General features: G+C 40.0%; 1 protein-coding gene across 3 annotated transcripts in view; it reads right to left on the bottom strand.

Moving 5' to 3' along the window:
- Positions 1 to 17,598, bottom strand: part of grid1a (glutamate receptor, ionotropic, delta 1a) — a 373,012-nt gene that overhangs the window by 54,823 nt on the left and 300,591 nt on the right. For all 3 annotated transcript variants that reach the window (XM_077239644.1, XM_077239645.1, XM_077239646.1), the window contains exons 5-6: positions 14,149 to 14,202; positions 7,308 to 7,481 (exon numbers count right to left, since the gene is read on the bottom strand). In XM_077239644.1, coding sequence (XP_077095759.1) covers positions 7,308 to 7,481; positions 14,149 to 14,202 — 228 coding nt within the window. The remainder of the gene's footprint in view (positions 1 to 7,307; positions 7,482 to 14,148; positions 14,203 to 17,598) is intronic.

The following is a 17,598-nucleotide window of genomic DNA, read 5'->3' as shown; positions in this document are numbered from 1 at the left end:
GGTAGCCGAGCCTGAGGTGGGGCAGCAAAGTAGAGAGAGTGGTGTTAGTGTGCTGTGCAACACTTACCTGTCCCCACAAGCGGCAGGGGGCGCATGAGAAGGCGGATGACCGGGTCCTCGAACGCACCAAGCTGCCTGCTGGCGACCAAGGGGGAGCTGAGGGGTGTAAGGCTATACAGGGTCAACCCGCCAGACTGGCCCTCTTGAGACCCAGGAACAGATGAAATTGCTCTCTCTTTGAAGTGTGGGTACCGCTTGCTCCGCTTTTTTTTTTTTTTTTTTTAGGGAGCCAGCGGCGGAACAGACACACACACAAACAAAGGCTCCACCCGGCCCTCACCCGGGGGGAGGGAGTGATCGTGCCACTGCAAGAGCATCTCATCCATTCCTGGGCGGCCCGCTCCGGAATGCTTTCGCTGTCGCTTCCCACCTGGCTTGGCAGCGCATGGAGCGGGCTGGGCGTCCCTACTGCGGCCGGCTCCATGCTGAGGCCTGGGTGGAGGCTGCTGCGGAGGGCCAGCAGGAGCGGCGGCCGGGGAACGCCCACGGCGACGAGCAGGCGGAGGAGCTGCCACCGGCGGCGGGTGGAGGCAGCAGCTGACCACCGGGGCAGGATGTGCCGGATGACCTCCGTCTGCGCTTGAGCGGCAGAGAACTGTTGGATGCAGTTCTCCACTGCGTCGCCGACCAACCTGGGAAATTGGGGAGACCAGGAACCGAACCTTGTCCGCATCCGCCATACCAACCAGGCTGAGCCAACGAAGGCGCTACTGGACCACCAAGGTGGACATCGCCAGACCGATCACGCACGCTACGACACCCGTACCCCGGAGGGTGAGGTCGGATGCAGTGCGGTGCTCACCTATGAGCGCACGGTCTGGATTACCCTCGTGCATGCCATGGGTGCCCTAGCCTGCAGCAACGCCATGGCACGCAAGAGGAAGCGGCTTGCCCACAGGCTTTGTAAGCTCTGCCCGTCGGAACGGACAAAACCTCACAGGCCTTAGGGGGGAGACGAGGATCCCCCCAAAAGGCAGCGGCCGCCGGACACAGGTGCACCTGTGTCGACAGACCACTCCAATGGAGGGACACCTCGCAACCCTTCACCGTTCCTCCATCAAGGGTAATGAGGGGGAAAAGCTATTCAGGCAGTTTTTGGCAGAGAAAGATGCTGTTCACCACCTGATAAGCTCTCCATGCATTTCGGGAAAGAAAGGCACTGGGGCGGCGAGCTGAGAACCAGCGCGGCCCGCCCCAAGATACCAAACTCCAGATTCCAACCGAGACTGAACGGGACACGGTGGAGGTTCCACTCGAGCCCGGCAGCCTCGGCGGCCCGTTTCAGCATAGCTGATAATTCTGGATCCGGCTCGGGCAACATTGAACTCCCGGAGGGAGACAATGCAGCCAAGTCATCATCTCTAGAAGTCAGCTCACCCTCCGATGCTGCAATCGGCGTCCTGTCCTCCAGGGGAGCCCCGAGTGAAACCGCTGGCCCACCGATTACAGATGGACCAGCAGACAACACAGGAGGCTCCAGTGGTTGCAGTGGAAGGGAGGAGTGAGGAGCCCACAGGGAATGGTTACCGGGCGGGACATCCAACACTATCCTCCGGTCACCCATCCCACACAGCACCCGAGGGTGGGGCATGGTAATGGGGACTCGCTCTCCGCGAACGAAGGCGAGTCTCGCCCTCAACACTGCGACAGTCATGTACCCACAGTGAAAACACGAGCTGTCCACAAAAGCTGTCTCAGCGTGCTGTAAGCCCAAACACGTGACACAACAGTTGTGACCATCAGAGAGAGACAGGGAACGACCGCACCCAGAAACGCACGGGCGGAATGACATCTTGAAAAAGACGCAAACGCACCCGTGTTGCTCTTTCAGAAAATAGGACCGTCACCAGTGCCGGAGCACACAGGGGAATGACCGCGGCAACACTGAACAGAGAACTGAAACAGTGAAGCACTCACTTTTCCGCCCTCTAACCAGCCATCAACACACACAAACATTTAGAAATTTGTTGCTGTTAAAACAGCAGTTGAGAGCTCAAAGCTCGCGATCACCGCTGCACTCGCGCTGTAGAACACCAGCACTGGGAGAGTCTTCCTGAAGAACACCGACACACTCGCTCGTTGTAGACAACAGCACTCTCAGAGACATCAAACGATCGGCTCTGAAGCGAAAGGCAACTAGTGCGTGCATCCACTTCCGTATTTATACCCGCGCCGCGGGGGCGGAGTGTGTGATGCGAATCACGCACGCCAATTACATTGGCTCGTTCAATAGTACTCGAAGAAGACAGGCTCTCTAGCGAGATCCCAATTCAGTCGACGTCGACTACGTCCGACGTTATCGACTGAAAGGGAACCCTAGTTCCCTGATAGGGAACGAGACGCTGCGTCATTCCACCATACTCCCGGCATTCCCGCTAGCGCTTCCTTCAGGCCTATCAGAAGCTGTTGCGCTTGTGTTTATGGGGTGCTTTATAGTTTCCTGGTCGATGACGTCACCCGCCTATGACGTTCCATCTCTCCATTGGGCTGATTCCATACGTGCTTCATGACGCACAACGCAGGGGCGTTACCACAGCGTTTGACGCAGCTCGAGTTCCCTATCAGGGAACTAGGGTTACATACGTAACCGAGACGTTTTTTTTTTAGTGTACACACACAATAATGTTAATTTGTGTGAAATATTGTGTAAATACAAAGCAGTTAAAATTTTCACTATGTTCATTCTGAGATATTTATGTAAAGTCTCTTATGGTTGTTATATTCTCTAAGTGTTATAATTTGCCTATAGGCAGAGGCTAAACTGATATACATGTAATGGTATGGAACAATTGTTTAGTTTTACAACAGATGCAATGAAGTCATATTGCAGTAAGCCAAAATCAAAGTGATTGCACTCCAAATGCATTTTTTGCACTTAATTCAGTCAAGCATAACTGTATACACGCATATAGCTGCAGGAGTACAGCTGTGACTGTGTTTAATTTCAGTTTACTACACGGTCAACTTTCCACCAATGGTTTATCTTACGTGCCATATGTGGTATAAAGTAATGGAGAGTGATCCTTATTTGCTCTGCTGAATTTGGCAACCCTATCCACAACCCTACTCATGTTCATATTGGTTTGCAGTAAAGGCACAATCTGTTTGCTCATGTAAGAGTTATGTGAATGCAGAAACTGCTAATGTTCCCGTGACATAAAGTCACATGCTTTGGATCGCTGATGCTCCTTATTCGTGCCCTAAGAAGTGTTGAAATGACTTCAGAACGCCCTGCCAGCTGTCCAATTAGTCAGACATATCCTTGACATGGATTTAAGGCTTCGAAAGCCCTGTGAAACTGTGGAATTATGAGTCAAGGCCCGCAAGTGAGACAAAACATGTTATCTGTTTTCACAGCTTACTACTGATGTAGAGTGAAGACTCACACAGTTACTAAGAAACAAATAACATGTATCGGTGACTTAACTTCTCTGTGTGCTTCTGTGTGACTGCGAGCAAGTCGGCATGATTCCTAACACTGTTGAATGACTTGTTTTAAAACCAGCATGTTACTCACTGAGAATTGCCGATACCACAATATATCCAATGCATTGAAAAGTGACTCTGAATTTGGTCCACTGTAAAATGAGGTCTATAAGATAGCTATCTGTTAATATTCAGATTCACATCAATGTCAGTTGCTCAGCTGGTGAAGAAAGTACATGATTTTAAATCTGACCATTTTCTCATAGGCTTACTTTTGAATTATTCACATGCTCCATAAATGTTGTCTGACTAAACACTCTATAGATGCAGGAAAATTATGTAAAATTGAAATAAAGAAAAATAAAAAAATAAAAAAAATATTTTATTTTATTTTTCATTAAATACACAACCAATAAAGATACTTTTTTTAAAAAATATGTTGTTTTTGAGTGTCTTACACTCACCAAATCTGCGTTTCTTTGTTTAAAAATAACGTAAAAACAATAGTATTGCGAAATCTTATTAGAATTTAAAGTAATGGCTTTCTATTGTAATATATATATATATATATATATATATATATATATATATATATAAATCCAATTCATTAGCTACTATAGGTAAAAAACTAGAAAAACAACACAGTGTAGTAAACGGTAAGACTAATTGCGCTACAAACCAGTGTTTATAATTATGACAATATAGGGGTCCTATTATGCTCTTTTACAAAGTCTTGATTTTGTTTCTGGGGTGTACTAGAATATTTTACCATGCTTGATTGTTCAAAAACTTTGATAATTATATTTCAAATATTTTAGATTATTGCATCATCTCTCTTCCCAGTGTCTCAAATGCTCTGTTTAGTTCCTGTTTTGATTAAGCCCCTCCTTCCGAAACATGAAAGTGCTCTGATTGGTTAGCTGGCCTAGTGTTGAGCAGTTTGTGATTGGCGAACTGCTTAGAAAATGTTCTGGAAATGTCACGCCCCTTACCATAACCACGAGTTTCATCTGCTCAGCTGTAAAAATTCACAACAGCATTGATTTTTCCATACCAGTTTGAGAAACTGATAATGCTTACAAACAATAGGATTGTGCAGAACCTTTACAAGCACGGAATTTAAGGGACATTTCAGAGTGGTAAGATCCAAAGGATTGTTGAACCGTCTTACAAAAGTGAGAGCCTACAAAAGCGAGACCTCCGTAGCTGAACACTACATCAACACTGTAATGTTAGCTAGCAGGCTAGTGAAGCCAAACAGCTTTACACAAACACAAAATAACCAATAAAGTCTCAAGCACCAAAAGTAGCCCATACTAATCCAAGTTCTCTTAAATTGAGAAATAGGCATATGCATTTTCATTTATTCATACATGGTTGCAACAACATCTAGTTCAAAATTGTAAGTGTCATTGTTTAAAAAAAAAAAAAAAGCTTTATTGGTCGAAATTTCAAAGACACTTAGTTATTATGCTTTAAAATGTCATGCCATCTATGGCATCTTCATGACAAAAAAAAAGAAACATCGTTGAATAGAGGTTGATGATATTTAATATCTGTTATAGTAGCTATGTGTAGACAATGGGTAAAATTCAACAATTTGAAAATGGAGCCACATTGTATCTATGCAATTGAACCATATAGTTTGAACCATTAACACAAATGGTTGATTTCAGAGGGAATGACCCAAATGTGTCTGAGAACATTTTATACACCTTTTCTGGTGAAGCTCAACCAGGCCTCACCCCCTTTTTTGCATATGTTGTTGGCGGGGATTATTTAAATGAGTGACATTGTGACTTCACAAGATCCGGAAGAAGTGCATTCTAGTCCCAATGAGCCGTTTGTTGTAATTCTTCAAAAGTGTTTTCTGTTGAAGAGCAGATATCTACCTTTGGAGTGGACTTTGAGCTTTGTAACCTTGCAGATCTTTTTTTTTATGCCCAAACAGCAACATTACACACTAACTTAAGTTGAAAAAGTATAATAGGACCCCTTTAAAATACTATGGTAAGAAATACAAGTTTGCAATATCAAGCAGCATAACAAGCTGTTTTGTACAGCTAAACATAACTAGAAGCAGATGACACCAGAAACCAGACATACATTTACAAATGGCCTTGCCTTCTCTTACATTAAAAAAAAGTTGGAAATGCGACATATTCAGATGTGGAACTTGCAGAAGGAAAGCAAGTTTGGAGAAGCCCGGGGAATTGTGTAACCACAGAACAAGAACATGCTACATTTATGTGTATAAACTTCATTTGAGTTGAAACAAGATATAAATATTTTTTTTTCCTTAAATAGTTTTTACCAGTTTGAATTGCAATGGCATCCCCAACTCTACATTTAATTCTCACTCCATCTTGCACATTTATAAGATTTCTTAGCGCTGTATTTACTTGAAGAAATCATTAGTGTTTTGTCCTAATATCTTGTCACCTTTGCTGCCTATTGTCAACTCCTTTTCCAACCATCTATGCACTGCCAATGAAAAAAACAACAACCAACCATCCATAAAAAAACAAAGGACACTATATGATCAAATGCAGCCAGTCAATGTGTTACTAAACGTCTAGATGTAAACATTTTGAGAATGTAACAATTTCAAGGACTCCAGCTTTAAATCTGAACGAATAAAGTTAAAAATTAAGACATCAATTAGATGGATAAAAGCATGGCACCCAGAGAGCTTTTATTCAGCATTGCGTGAACTGTCAGCATGGCACATGGTGAACCGTAGCCCAAGGGCTCGGAATCACAATGCGGACTGCAACCTCTTGAGTTCATTAAAACAGCCATTCTGCCACAGCAAAGATTCAATCTCTTACTCTGTTCAACCTGCACTGTATCGTTAGCACCAATAGAGGGGCGAGAGGCGTCCCAGCGGCTCCTAACATCTTGCATATCTCCTCCTCTTTTTTGTAAAGGACTTATTAGACCTTTTGTGGTGCTGCTTCGGCATTAGCTGGTATGTAACCCTGTTTCTTCATGAATTATTGAGACACTGAGCCCCAGAGAACAGACACATGGATTTGCCATCTGCTCTAAAAGAGGGAAAATGGATTCTAAGACCCAAACAATGTTTTCATACTGTTTCAGCCAGAAACAGATACAGTGTTTTAATGTTGCGTAAACGGGAGGGGAATGTTTTCACAATTACAGAGTACCGCCTGTGACTTAACAAGATAATATTTGTTAACGGGTAAAAGCATCAGGTCACAGGCGGCTAATCTGGATCAGTCATGCATAACCTTGTTTTGAATAAAGATTCTAGAGAAATTAAATGATACAACCAAGAAAACAAACATGACAGTTACTGCAGTCATTATGCAGTGTTACAGACACTTCTAAACTGCAAATGCAAAGCTGTAATGAAAAGACAATTACAGATAAATTCAGACTTGAGCTACTGGAGTAAATCAATGCACTGATCTCCTTTTCTGCAAGAAAGCAGCTGCCAAGTATCTTAAATGGACTACGAATACAATATAACCTTTCGCAAAAGGCCACAGATTTTAAATTTCTTGTTGTAAATCATGCTCCTTTCAGCAGCTCAATGAAAAAAAAAAAATCTTTGTTGAGGATAGCCTTGTAGCCAGAACTTCTGGTCAACTCTTATACAAAGAGGCCATCTGAAGAGGCCAACTGCGATATTCGTTTTGTTTAATGTGCTGTTTAGGTTGCGGATTTATCTGAAATAGATTATACTACACAAATATGCCATCTGTGGCTAAGACTACATTGAAGATGACCTAATTTGACCTTGACCTATATGATGAATAAATATGAATTCACTGCACTCTTGAAAAGAAACGCACCTCAAGAGACTGCAGGTACCCTTCCTGTGGGTCGCAAAGCAACGAGGAGATCCGATGATTGTTCCTCATGCAGCGGATGTTGGAGTCCCTCCAAAGGGGGAAGATCTGCCGGATCACTGTCATCCGGCCTAGAGCGCTGTGGACAAGCTCCATGATCTCTGTGTCACTAACCTCCTACACTCAGATAGAGAGAGAGAGAGAGAGAGAGAGAGAGAGAGAGAGAGAGAGAGAGAGAGAGAGAGAGAGACATACACACAGTTTCACAATGGTATAGTGTGAAGACAGGCATTTTAAAATCTACTGGCAAAAAAAAAAAAAAAAAATGAAGAAGAAAAAAAAGCCACCAAAATTACATATTTAACCCCTGGCTGCACTGAGGACTGTCCCAGCAAACAGAGAACATTGCTTTGGTCCAAAAACATAAAACATCCCTGCTGAAAAAAGAAGTTTAAACCATGCTGCTTTTTAGCTGACCTACAAGTGTCTAAATACTCTGTAAATCTTAGACAGGTTTATTATTTTCAGTAACACTTTATTTTGATGGTCCCTTTCGAACATTCTGTTGACTATAAGTAACTTTGCAACTACATGTCAGCTAACTCTCACAAGATTATTAGTAGACTGTCTGCTCAATATCTACTAACTCTTTTTTGTGATGGTCCTCCAACAGACATTCTACTGGCTATAAGTAACTTTTTAAGTACATGTCAACTTATTCTAACCCTACTAGTCTACTAATACCTCGACTTAATACCCCGACTTACACTCTAATGAGAGCTAGTAGACATGTAGGTGCAACATTATTTATAGTCAACAAAATGTGTTAAAGTGACCATCAAAATAAAGTGAAACCATTTAGTAGTACCTCCAAATTACATTAATACTACCCATATTCACACTACAGTATATACAGTATCTCACAGTGAGCACACCCCTCACATTTCAGCAAACATTTTAGTATATCTTCTCAATACTATAGAAATTAAACTTGGATATATTTTAGAGTAGTCAATGTGCTGCTTGTATTGCAGTATACATTTACTGTCCTCTGAAGCTAAATCAACACACAGCCATTATTGTCAAAATAGCTGGCAACAAAAGTGAGTACACCCTAAGTGAACATGTCAAAACTGTGTCCAAAGTGTCAATATTTTGTGTGAGCACCAGTTTTATCTAGCACTGCCTTAATCCTCCAGGGCATGGATTTCACCAGAGATGCACAGGTTGTTGCTGGGATCCTCTTCCACTCCTCCATAATGACATTATTGAATGCTTCTCCACCTTCCGCTTTAGGATGACCCACAAGTGTTCAATAGGGTTTAGGTCAGGAGACATACTTGGCCACTCCATCACCTTCACCTTCAGCTTCACAGCAAGGCAGTGGTTATCTTGGCGGTGTGTTTGGTGTCGTTATCATGCTGTTCGGCCCAGTTTCTGAAGGGAGGGCATCATGTTCTGCTTCAGCATGTCCCAGTAGATGTTGGAATCCAGGTTTCCCTCAATGAAGCTCAGCTCCCCAGTACCAGCAGCACTCATGCAGCCCCAGGCCATGATGCTACCACCACCATGCTTGACTGTAGGCAAGACATCCTTTTCTTGGTACTCGTTACCAGGGCATCGCCACACATTCTGGACACCATCTGAGCCCAACAAGTTTATCTTAGTCTCATCAGACCACAGGTGTCACATGTCTGTCCTGTCTTGTTATGCACATGGGTGTTTTGTTATTTTGAGCCATGTGCTCTTGTCATTGTTTAATCCCTCCCCCTTGTTATCTGATTATTGGTTTAATTGCTCCAACTGTCTGTCTCGTTACCCTCCTTTGTTTGCCTCCCTATTTAGTCTTCCTGTGTTTGCTGTCCTGTGCTTGTTCGTTGTATTTTTTACGCGTTTTGTATGCTGTGCCTGTTCCTGCCCTGCCTTGTCTGTTTTTGGATTTAGTTTTGGTTTGTTTATTTTATGTTTTGTCCTATTAAAACACTTCTTCTCCGCACTTGAATCCACAGAATTATTCCCGGTCCCACCGTGACAACAGGACATGGTTCCATTAATTCATGCTCTTGGACAAGTTGCTTTCAGAAAATTGTTTGTGGGCTTTCTCGTGAGCCAGCTTCAAAAGAGGCTTCCTTCTGGGATGACGGCCATGCAAACCGACTTGTTGCAGTGTGCGGCTTATGGTCTGAGAACTGACAAGCTGACCTTCTGGCAACCAGATGAGACACAGGGCCCATGACCAATCTAAATTATCCAGATAGAAATGTATTGCCCATTTTCAATGGGAAAGTGCCCAAGCAACAACCGCTCGGCAAGATTGCCCAGCAACATTGCTTAAAAAGTTGCCCTGTGTATCATCACCTTCAAGGCAACTAGTGTCAATCAGGGCAAAAGCTGTGTAGTGTAGTCCAGCCTTTAGAGTGTGTAAACATGCTAAAGTTTGCAAACTGAATAGCCATTTAAAACAAGTACTAGCCAGCTTAGCAGGAAGTGTGTGATCTTAAGAAATAATTGCAGTGTTCGGGTAAACCGCTACAAAGTTATTGTTACTATTGAGTTGGAATCGGTCAATACAATTTACAGGTTTCACAGAAACAAAATGATCAGATGATTGCAGTACAAAAAGGCTCAATAGGAGAGACAATGTAAACGCAAAGACGTGAAAAAAATGTCATAGTTTTTTTAAGAATATAGGCTTGAAATAATGGATCTTTTAAAATCTTTAAAAAAATGGTAAATTTGCTTTCATATTATTATAGGACCATACAGTAGAATCAAACTGTTCTGCATGACTTATTGAGAGAGGTTGTGTCCAGCAAGAAATAATTAGAGGGAACATTGATTCTCTGTGTTGAATTTAAGCACATTTCTTCTCTCAAGACCCACCATTTGTATTAGACTGTGGCTGTGTGACAAACTTTGGTTATCTATGGCTAGAAAGAGATCTGTTATGAATGCACTATTAGAGAGTGTTTAAACACATAGTATAAATATAGTATGTATCAGGGGGCATGCTCTAAAGTGGTTCTCATCCTATTTACATGGAAGAACCTTTGCTGTGGGACTAGGGAACACTATTTCATACTCTCATCCTGTCTTATCAGGGGTTCCTCAAGGTTAATGTCTTGGCCCTTTCTTGTTTTCCTTATATATGCTACCGGGATTAATCAGTAAAAAACACAATGTGGTGCTTCACTGTTACCCAGACGACACCCAGGATGAAATAAATGTGTGGATGGCAACTAGTTTTCTGTAGCTAAATTAGTCTAAATCTGAAGTGGTGATCTTTGGTCCATCAAAGTTAGCCAAAAAGCTTGCACTTCACCTTGGCCCTTTAGCCACTAATGTCAACACTCAAGTGAGGAACCTTGTGGTGATTTTTGACTCGGAGCTGAAATTTGATAAACAATTCAATGGTGTGGTTAAATATACTGACCTGAGGGGCATTGCTAAATTGTAGAACTTATTGACTTTTAAAGATATGGAGACTGTGATTCATGCTTTTATTTCATCCAGCCTGGATTATTGCAATTCTTTATACTGGAACTGTCTTGCTTTCTCGGTTGCAGTTGGTGAAAAATGCTGCGGCCAGACTGCTGACTGGCACGAGGAAATGTTCTAGTATCTCTCCCGTGCTGGCTTCTCTGCACTTGCTTCCTGTTGATTTTAGAGTGCAATACAAGATTTTGTTAATGGTTTTTAAAGGTTTACATGGCATTGCTCCAGAGTATATTTCAAGTCTGTTACAACATCACTTTGCTGCTAGACCGATCATTCCAGAGTTTCCTCCTTAATGTTCCTAAATCACGGTTGAAAGCTAAAGGAGATTTGTGCTTTCTCTGTGGCAGTGCCCCGCCTGCATATTAGATCTTGTGACTTGTTTGAATGTTTAAAAAAATTGTTGAAAACGCATCTATTTTCTGTTGCTTACAATTGCCCTTAGACGTTTGAAGTCTGAATAGTGATGTGTGCTGGGTGAATTTTCAATGTGTATTTGTCTTTGGTAATTTTGAGAGTGTAAAGCACTTTGGTCAACTTGTGTTGTTTTTAAATGTGCTAAAGAAATAAATGTTGATTGATTAAAATAAAAAATAAAAAAATACGTTTGCTTTGACGCTGAACATTATTTAGTCCATGTATGTATTTATTTTCCCCATGAGTATGTCTCTAACTTGTTCTTATTAAAAATTGTTGTATCGTTCAAAAGTTTGTCGCATGTAAGTCTTGCTAAATAAAAGTATTAATGGTAATGTGTCTTACATATTGAATATAGAATTGTGGTATGACCATTGAATGGCACATGTTGCAAAAGATACAATTGCAAAAAAAACTCATGCTCTCACAAAACTGTTCTGCACTACAGTAGATTTAAATACTTCTCTAAAAAACAACACGAGATATAAATTAGCTTGTGACTCACTGACCTTTAAATGCAGTACACCTTGGTTTACATTGACTTACAAAACATCTTTCTGTTTTGACAGCAGTCTAACAGTTGGCTTTTGGACAAAAAATAGTACAGTAGCAGGAGAATACGTAGAGATCATACGCACACATTAATCAAAACAGCCCGACCCAAAATATAATTAATCTCTGATACAAGTCCCAGGGGAAGGTATTAATTATTAATTTATTCGTGACAATAAAACTTTTTACTGATCAACTGATCAAGGTGACATCAAGAAGAGTCAGGACTTCTGATGTCACTGTCTGTAATTAAATCACCCCAGATGTTTGAATCCCTGAACATGCTGCATGAAATCTGTCATTTAATTAAACTTCAAGCGTTTGTGACAGTAAGAGAATGTTCTGACATCTAATAAAGGTCAGACCCCCTGAATATAGCTTAAGACACATCTGTGCCTGAGCTTGGCTTAATGAAACAATGTCACAATGACATCACAGGGAAAACAGAGTTAATATTTACCCCCTCAATATTACATTTCAATTATTTCCAGTAAAAAAAAAAAAAAAAATTATGTGGCATCATTTGTATGAAACTTGACTTTGTGTTTCAAACACTGATAAACCAAATCCAGGTTAAAATGAATGAACTACACCCGACGATCCGCCATGAGTCATGACCTTGATGAATGACAACAGTAGAGGCTTCAATTGTGTTCATAGTTGTTGTATTGACCTTCATTTCTGCTTTGTGTTGAGGCACAAGCAAATTACTCAGCTTCAATTTAAGGGACAAAACAGAAGCATCACAGCGACTCAGAGAACATCTAAACCTCTCTAGTTCAACCCTTAAGGTAATAAATCATAAATTGCTTTGTTTTTATCATTTCTAGGTTTAATGTGAGTGTGCTTTAATTTGTTAATTGAAACGAGCTGAAAATAGGATTGGAGATGCATATTTAAAAAAAAAAATACATTTACATTTACATTTCCTTTATAGCTACTATATAAATGTGCATACTGTGTAACTTGGTGGTACAAGTATTACTGTTATCAGTGAGGTCTAGAATAATTAAAAGAGAAGTGCACTCATAGTGAGACAATTAACTTTAAAAAACAAATATAAATCTAATACTGCATACTTTCACAGATTGAAGTGGAGCGTGACACTGCCCCGTTAAGTAGGCAGCTCCTATGATTTAATGTCTCATAAAGTTTAGTCAGTCTGATTCAAGGACATATACTGTACCAAGAGAGAGAGATGCACTACATGGCCTGAAAAATAATGTGGGAAAACCCCTGAATTACAGGTTTTCTTATTTAAGCTATACATTTCACAAATGTATTTCAATTCATGTTCCTTGGTGACTTTTCTTAGGAAAAGTTCACCAAAAATGAAACATCATTTGGTCACTCTCATCTTGTTCCAAACCTGTATGTATGACGTAAGTGAATGATGAGCACATGATGTTCAAAGCTATGAATGATGACTTTCGTACATTGAGGTATCATATGGGTTCAGAAGACTAGAAATAAATCATCCTAGTCCTAATTTTACTATGCTTGTATGGTGCATTTTGTCCTTTTTGATGCTTAACAGCTCTTAGCCCCCATCCACATTCAATGTATTGAAGAGGGTGTTTTGGGTGAACAACCCTAAAATACAACAACGGCCATTTTTTTAAATGTGTCGGAATGGGATCAAATACCCACATCCACGTTCTTCTGGAAAGAGATGACTCCTACCTCATGTGAATGGTTTTGGAATCTCATCTTTGGAATCTTTGGAATCTTGTTTGGCCAGTAGTGTAGAGGAATACAGAGAGATAGACAGAGTGCTTTTGAATAAGCTTGTAGTGTGCTGTAAAAAAAAAACTCAAGTATGACTTTGTCATATTGTCAGGTACTCCCAGAGAACCAAACTAAAAGCAACGTTTTTTTTCTCTCTCTCACTCTCACTCACTCTGTATAAAGACATTGTCTGATTCGTTTTCGTTTTATTATGTAGAAATTGATGTTGATGTCAACACATCAGACAGAATCACAGTTTTCATGCCATCCACTGCACTCCGCTCTTGGCCAGACTCTTCACGCTCAGCTCTTATTGGCTTATAGGGCCAGACTCTCATGAGGTCTTGCTTCCATCCAGCTCCCAGTCAACAGAGTGTGGGAGAGAGAGGAATAAGGAGAGCAAAACTGTGACTCTGAGTCGTGCCAGTGCAATAATCCACTGTCAGCTTTGCTCTAGCATGGTGACAGCATATTACATACTGAATGAGAGATGTGCCACATATCAAACACTGGAAGTTGAAATTGGATATGACGACAGCAGACTGAATTTGGGCTGTTTTCTGAATCTGATTGCAAACAGCTTTGGGGTTGATGCCTCTTTTAAAAAATAGATAAGAATGAGTTATGAAACTCATTATGAATATGTGCTTACCTCATTGGCGTACACCCAGTGACTATCTTTGGATGCTAGATTCGTTTCCACTGCCTGCAGAAAACAAAAAGACAAAAGAATGCAAAAAAATTACTAAGACTGAAATAAACAGCTATCTTCTTGGTCTGCATACCAAATTAGAAGCTCAAGCATGACGCAAAAAGAGCCAAGGACATTCTTTAAAAAAAGGACTTTCAAATATTCAAAGAAACATTGCTATATGTGCTTTATTTCAACTTTTCAGAAAACATTCAGTGCACTTCTCAAAAATCAGAATGTCTGCTTCCTGTAACAATCTAAAAAGCAAACTTTACTTTTAATGTTTTGAATCTATGGGAAAAAGCTGTCAAATTTTCATATCTCACATACTGTATGTTCAGACATAACATTCAAAATAATTAATTAATTAAAAGAAACTCAAAAGTAATTAGTGCATATGTTAAGTGTCTAATTAATGCAGTGTAAACACAGTTCTTTGCTGACAGCAAAATAGAGGACAGAGAGGCACAAAAATGGAGTTGATGGAAACGATTTACATTACAAAACCATAGAATGGCAAAATCTTAAAGGGTTAGTTCAGCCAAAAATGAAAATTCTGTCATTAATTACTCACCCCCACATCATTCCAAAACTGCAAGACTCCCGTTCCTCTTCAGAATACAAATGAAGATTTTTTTGATGAAATCGGAGAGCTTTCTGTCCCTCCATTGACAATCTACGCAACTACGACTTTCAAGGCCCAAAAAGGTTAAAAGTAATCTATGTGACTCCAGTGGTTTAACCTCAATTTTATGAAGAAACGTGAATCCTATTTTTGCATAATTTACCACTTATGCAGAAATATTCATGTCCAACATGCATTTAGGAGAGCACAACGAGGCATGTGTGTTGGCATGAGAGTGGATGTTGTTACATGAACACACGTTAGAAATTAATATTTTGTAAATAAAGAAATAAATGTAAAAAAAACAGTCACATGAATTACTTTAAAGATGTCTTTACTTTTCTGGGGCTTGAAAGTTATAGTTGCGTAACTATCAATGGAGGGACATCAATAAAGGTCTTCATTTCTGTTCTGAAGATAAACGAAAGTATTTTGGGTTTGGAACAACATCAAGGTGAGTAATTAATGACAGAGTATTCATTTTTGAGTAAACTAACCTTTTAAATGGATAGTTCACCCACAAATGACAATTCTGCCATTATTTACCTGCCCTGCAAGCATTTTTATCTGTGGAACACAAAAGATAATATTTTTAAGAATGCTGCTAACTCATTCAAAATTTTAAGGTTACCATTGACTTTCAATGTATGGACAAAAAAAGAAAGAAAGAAAGAAAAGAAAGAAAGTTCTCAGATTATCTTCTTTTAAAAGATAAAAAAGTAGTAAAGTTTTAGAGTAAAATGAGGATGAGAATAAATCATTTTAATTTTTGAGAATTTTCTATTTTGGGGTGAAATATACCTTTATGTTACAGTGACAGTACATGGTACAGAATTCCAGATGGTACAGAAATGCAATCCTGTGGGTAGAAATGCAATGCCGTCACAACCTGTCAACGAAATGGAATAGCGATTGTGGGATATCTGGGTGTGAATCTTGACAGTGGTGACAGTGGAATATCTCTGTGAGATAGGTTCACCTGCAGAGGGACAGTCTGGCTTTCACGTTTAGGGGATATATTGGACTAACTGTAGGCAGTAATGAGACGATAAGAAGACATTGCAGAAGACTGATCAAAAATGTTCCTTATCAAACATCCTGACCGAGTTCAATATATGTGTATTCTACACAGAACAAGATAGTGGGAGTGTATTTCTATGTCAGACACAGAAAAAAAGTAATTTTCCCGCTCAAGCTGCATTTCTAAGTGCACATCGGATGCTGGAAAATATTAAAAAAAAAACATTTAGGGGCTGGAACGCCGCTTGCATGGATGCTTCAAAACAACGAAGAGTGTCTTGGGTTTTATTTTTTTATTTTTCAAATTGAAAAAAATGATCTGGATTATTCTACTGAATTGCACAATAGATCAGATCAACAAGAGTACCCATGACTGCAATCCTGTTCCAGGAAAAGAGAGTCTCCCTGGCTTATTCAACTGAAACTCTTGATTTCAGGAAGAAGATCTCTTTTGATCCCGTCTTTCTTCATCTCAACCTTCAAAGAACCTTTATGCCTTTTTGTACTGTGACATCTTCTACAGCAATCAAATAAAGACCATACAGTAGCACATGATCCAGCTTTAATGGCAAATGAAATGAAAAAGTGAGGCAAACTAGGTTAGAAAAAGCAGGTTTACACATGGTTCCACAGCAGTTTTTGAATAATACAATTATGTACAGTAGCTTCATTAAGCAGCATGTAAAACAAACAATGAAATTAAAGACAGCATCACTTAAGAAAAGAGTGTACCAGACTATTTTAATGTGTTGATAATAAGAACAAATTATTCTATTATATGACAGACAATTCACTCCTTCACTACAGGGATAAGTGTTTTGAAGCTGTGCTATAAACTGTTTTTTTTTATTTGCTCTTCGTAGATTACTACATTACGGAAAGTGCAAAATGCATCCCACTCCATTAACAGTTAAAATTTTCTCAGATGGAATGCAGACAAACTTCTTTCAGCAAACCAGCTTGGTGTGTATATGATCGCTAAGGGGAATTCACATGTAATCTAAAAACAAAAACAAAAAAAAAACAGTACAGCTGTTATTTCTTTTATGTCATTTGCATTTCATCAGCTATTAAAAATGTGTAGAATTGATCAATAACACTACATGCACAATAATATGAATATAAGGACTTGTTAATATTAACAGTATTAATTTAGTCCAACATTATTACCGACCTACTCAACTAAACAGACTCTCTTGGACAATTTATGCTGTCAGAAAACTAAAATCAATAGGACTGTATATAGCTTTTAAAAGGTCACAAATTTTAAATTTTTGGTGATAGAGACAGGACATCCTAACAACAGGAAAGAAGAAAACTGATTCAGAAGTGATCAAGGAGTATATTTAAAAAATATTAATCATGACCTTTCATCTGGCAATATATATTATGCAATTATTAGTTAAAAAAGCAATTGTATTTCTTTCAGTTCTTGACCACTGATTGCAGTGTCCCGGCTCCAGCTGTGGTGAACCTTGAATGAGACCAGCTGCAGCACTTTCTGAGCAGTGATTTTCCTTATATCATTTCATCACACATGAGTCCTCTTAAAATGTAAACAAACTAAATTTCTACTGAATGGATGCATGGCCATGATAAAGAATAACACAGTGCCCCATAACTATTTAACAATTCATGTAGCTCAGCTACCAAAGTGTGTGTATGTGTGTGTGTGTGTGTGTGTGTGTGTGTGTGTGTGTGTGTGTGTGTGTGTGTGTGTGAGTGTGTTTGTGTGTGTGTGTGTGTGTGTGTGTGTGTGTGTGTGT

Source organism: Siphateles boraxobius, unplaced genomic scaffold (genome assembly GCF_051911475.1).
Source record: "Siphateles boraxobius isolate OS27281-9 unplaced genomic scaffold, OSU_SipBor_1 22, whole genome shotgun sequence".
NCBI classification, from domain to species: Eukaryota; Metazoa; Chordata; class Actinopteri; order Cypriniformes; family Leuciscidae; genus Siphateles; species Siphateles boraxobius.
The sequence above is the reverse complement of the archived record's forward strand: the minus strand, read 5'-3'. Positions and strand labels throughout refer to the sequence as shown.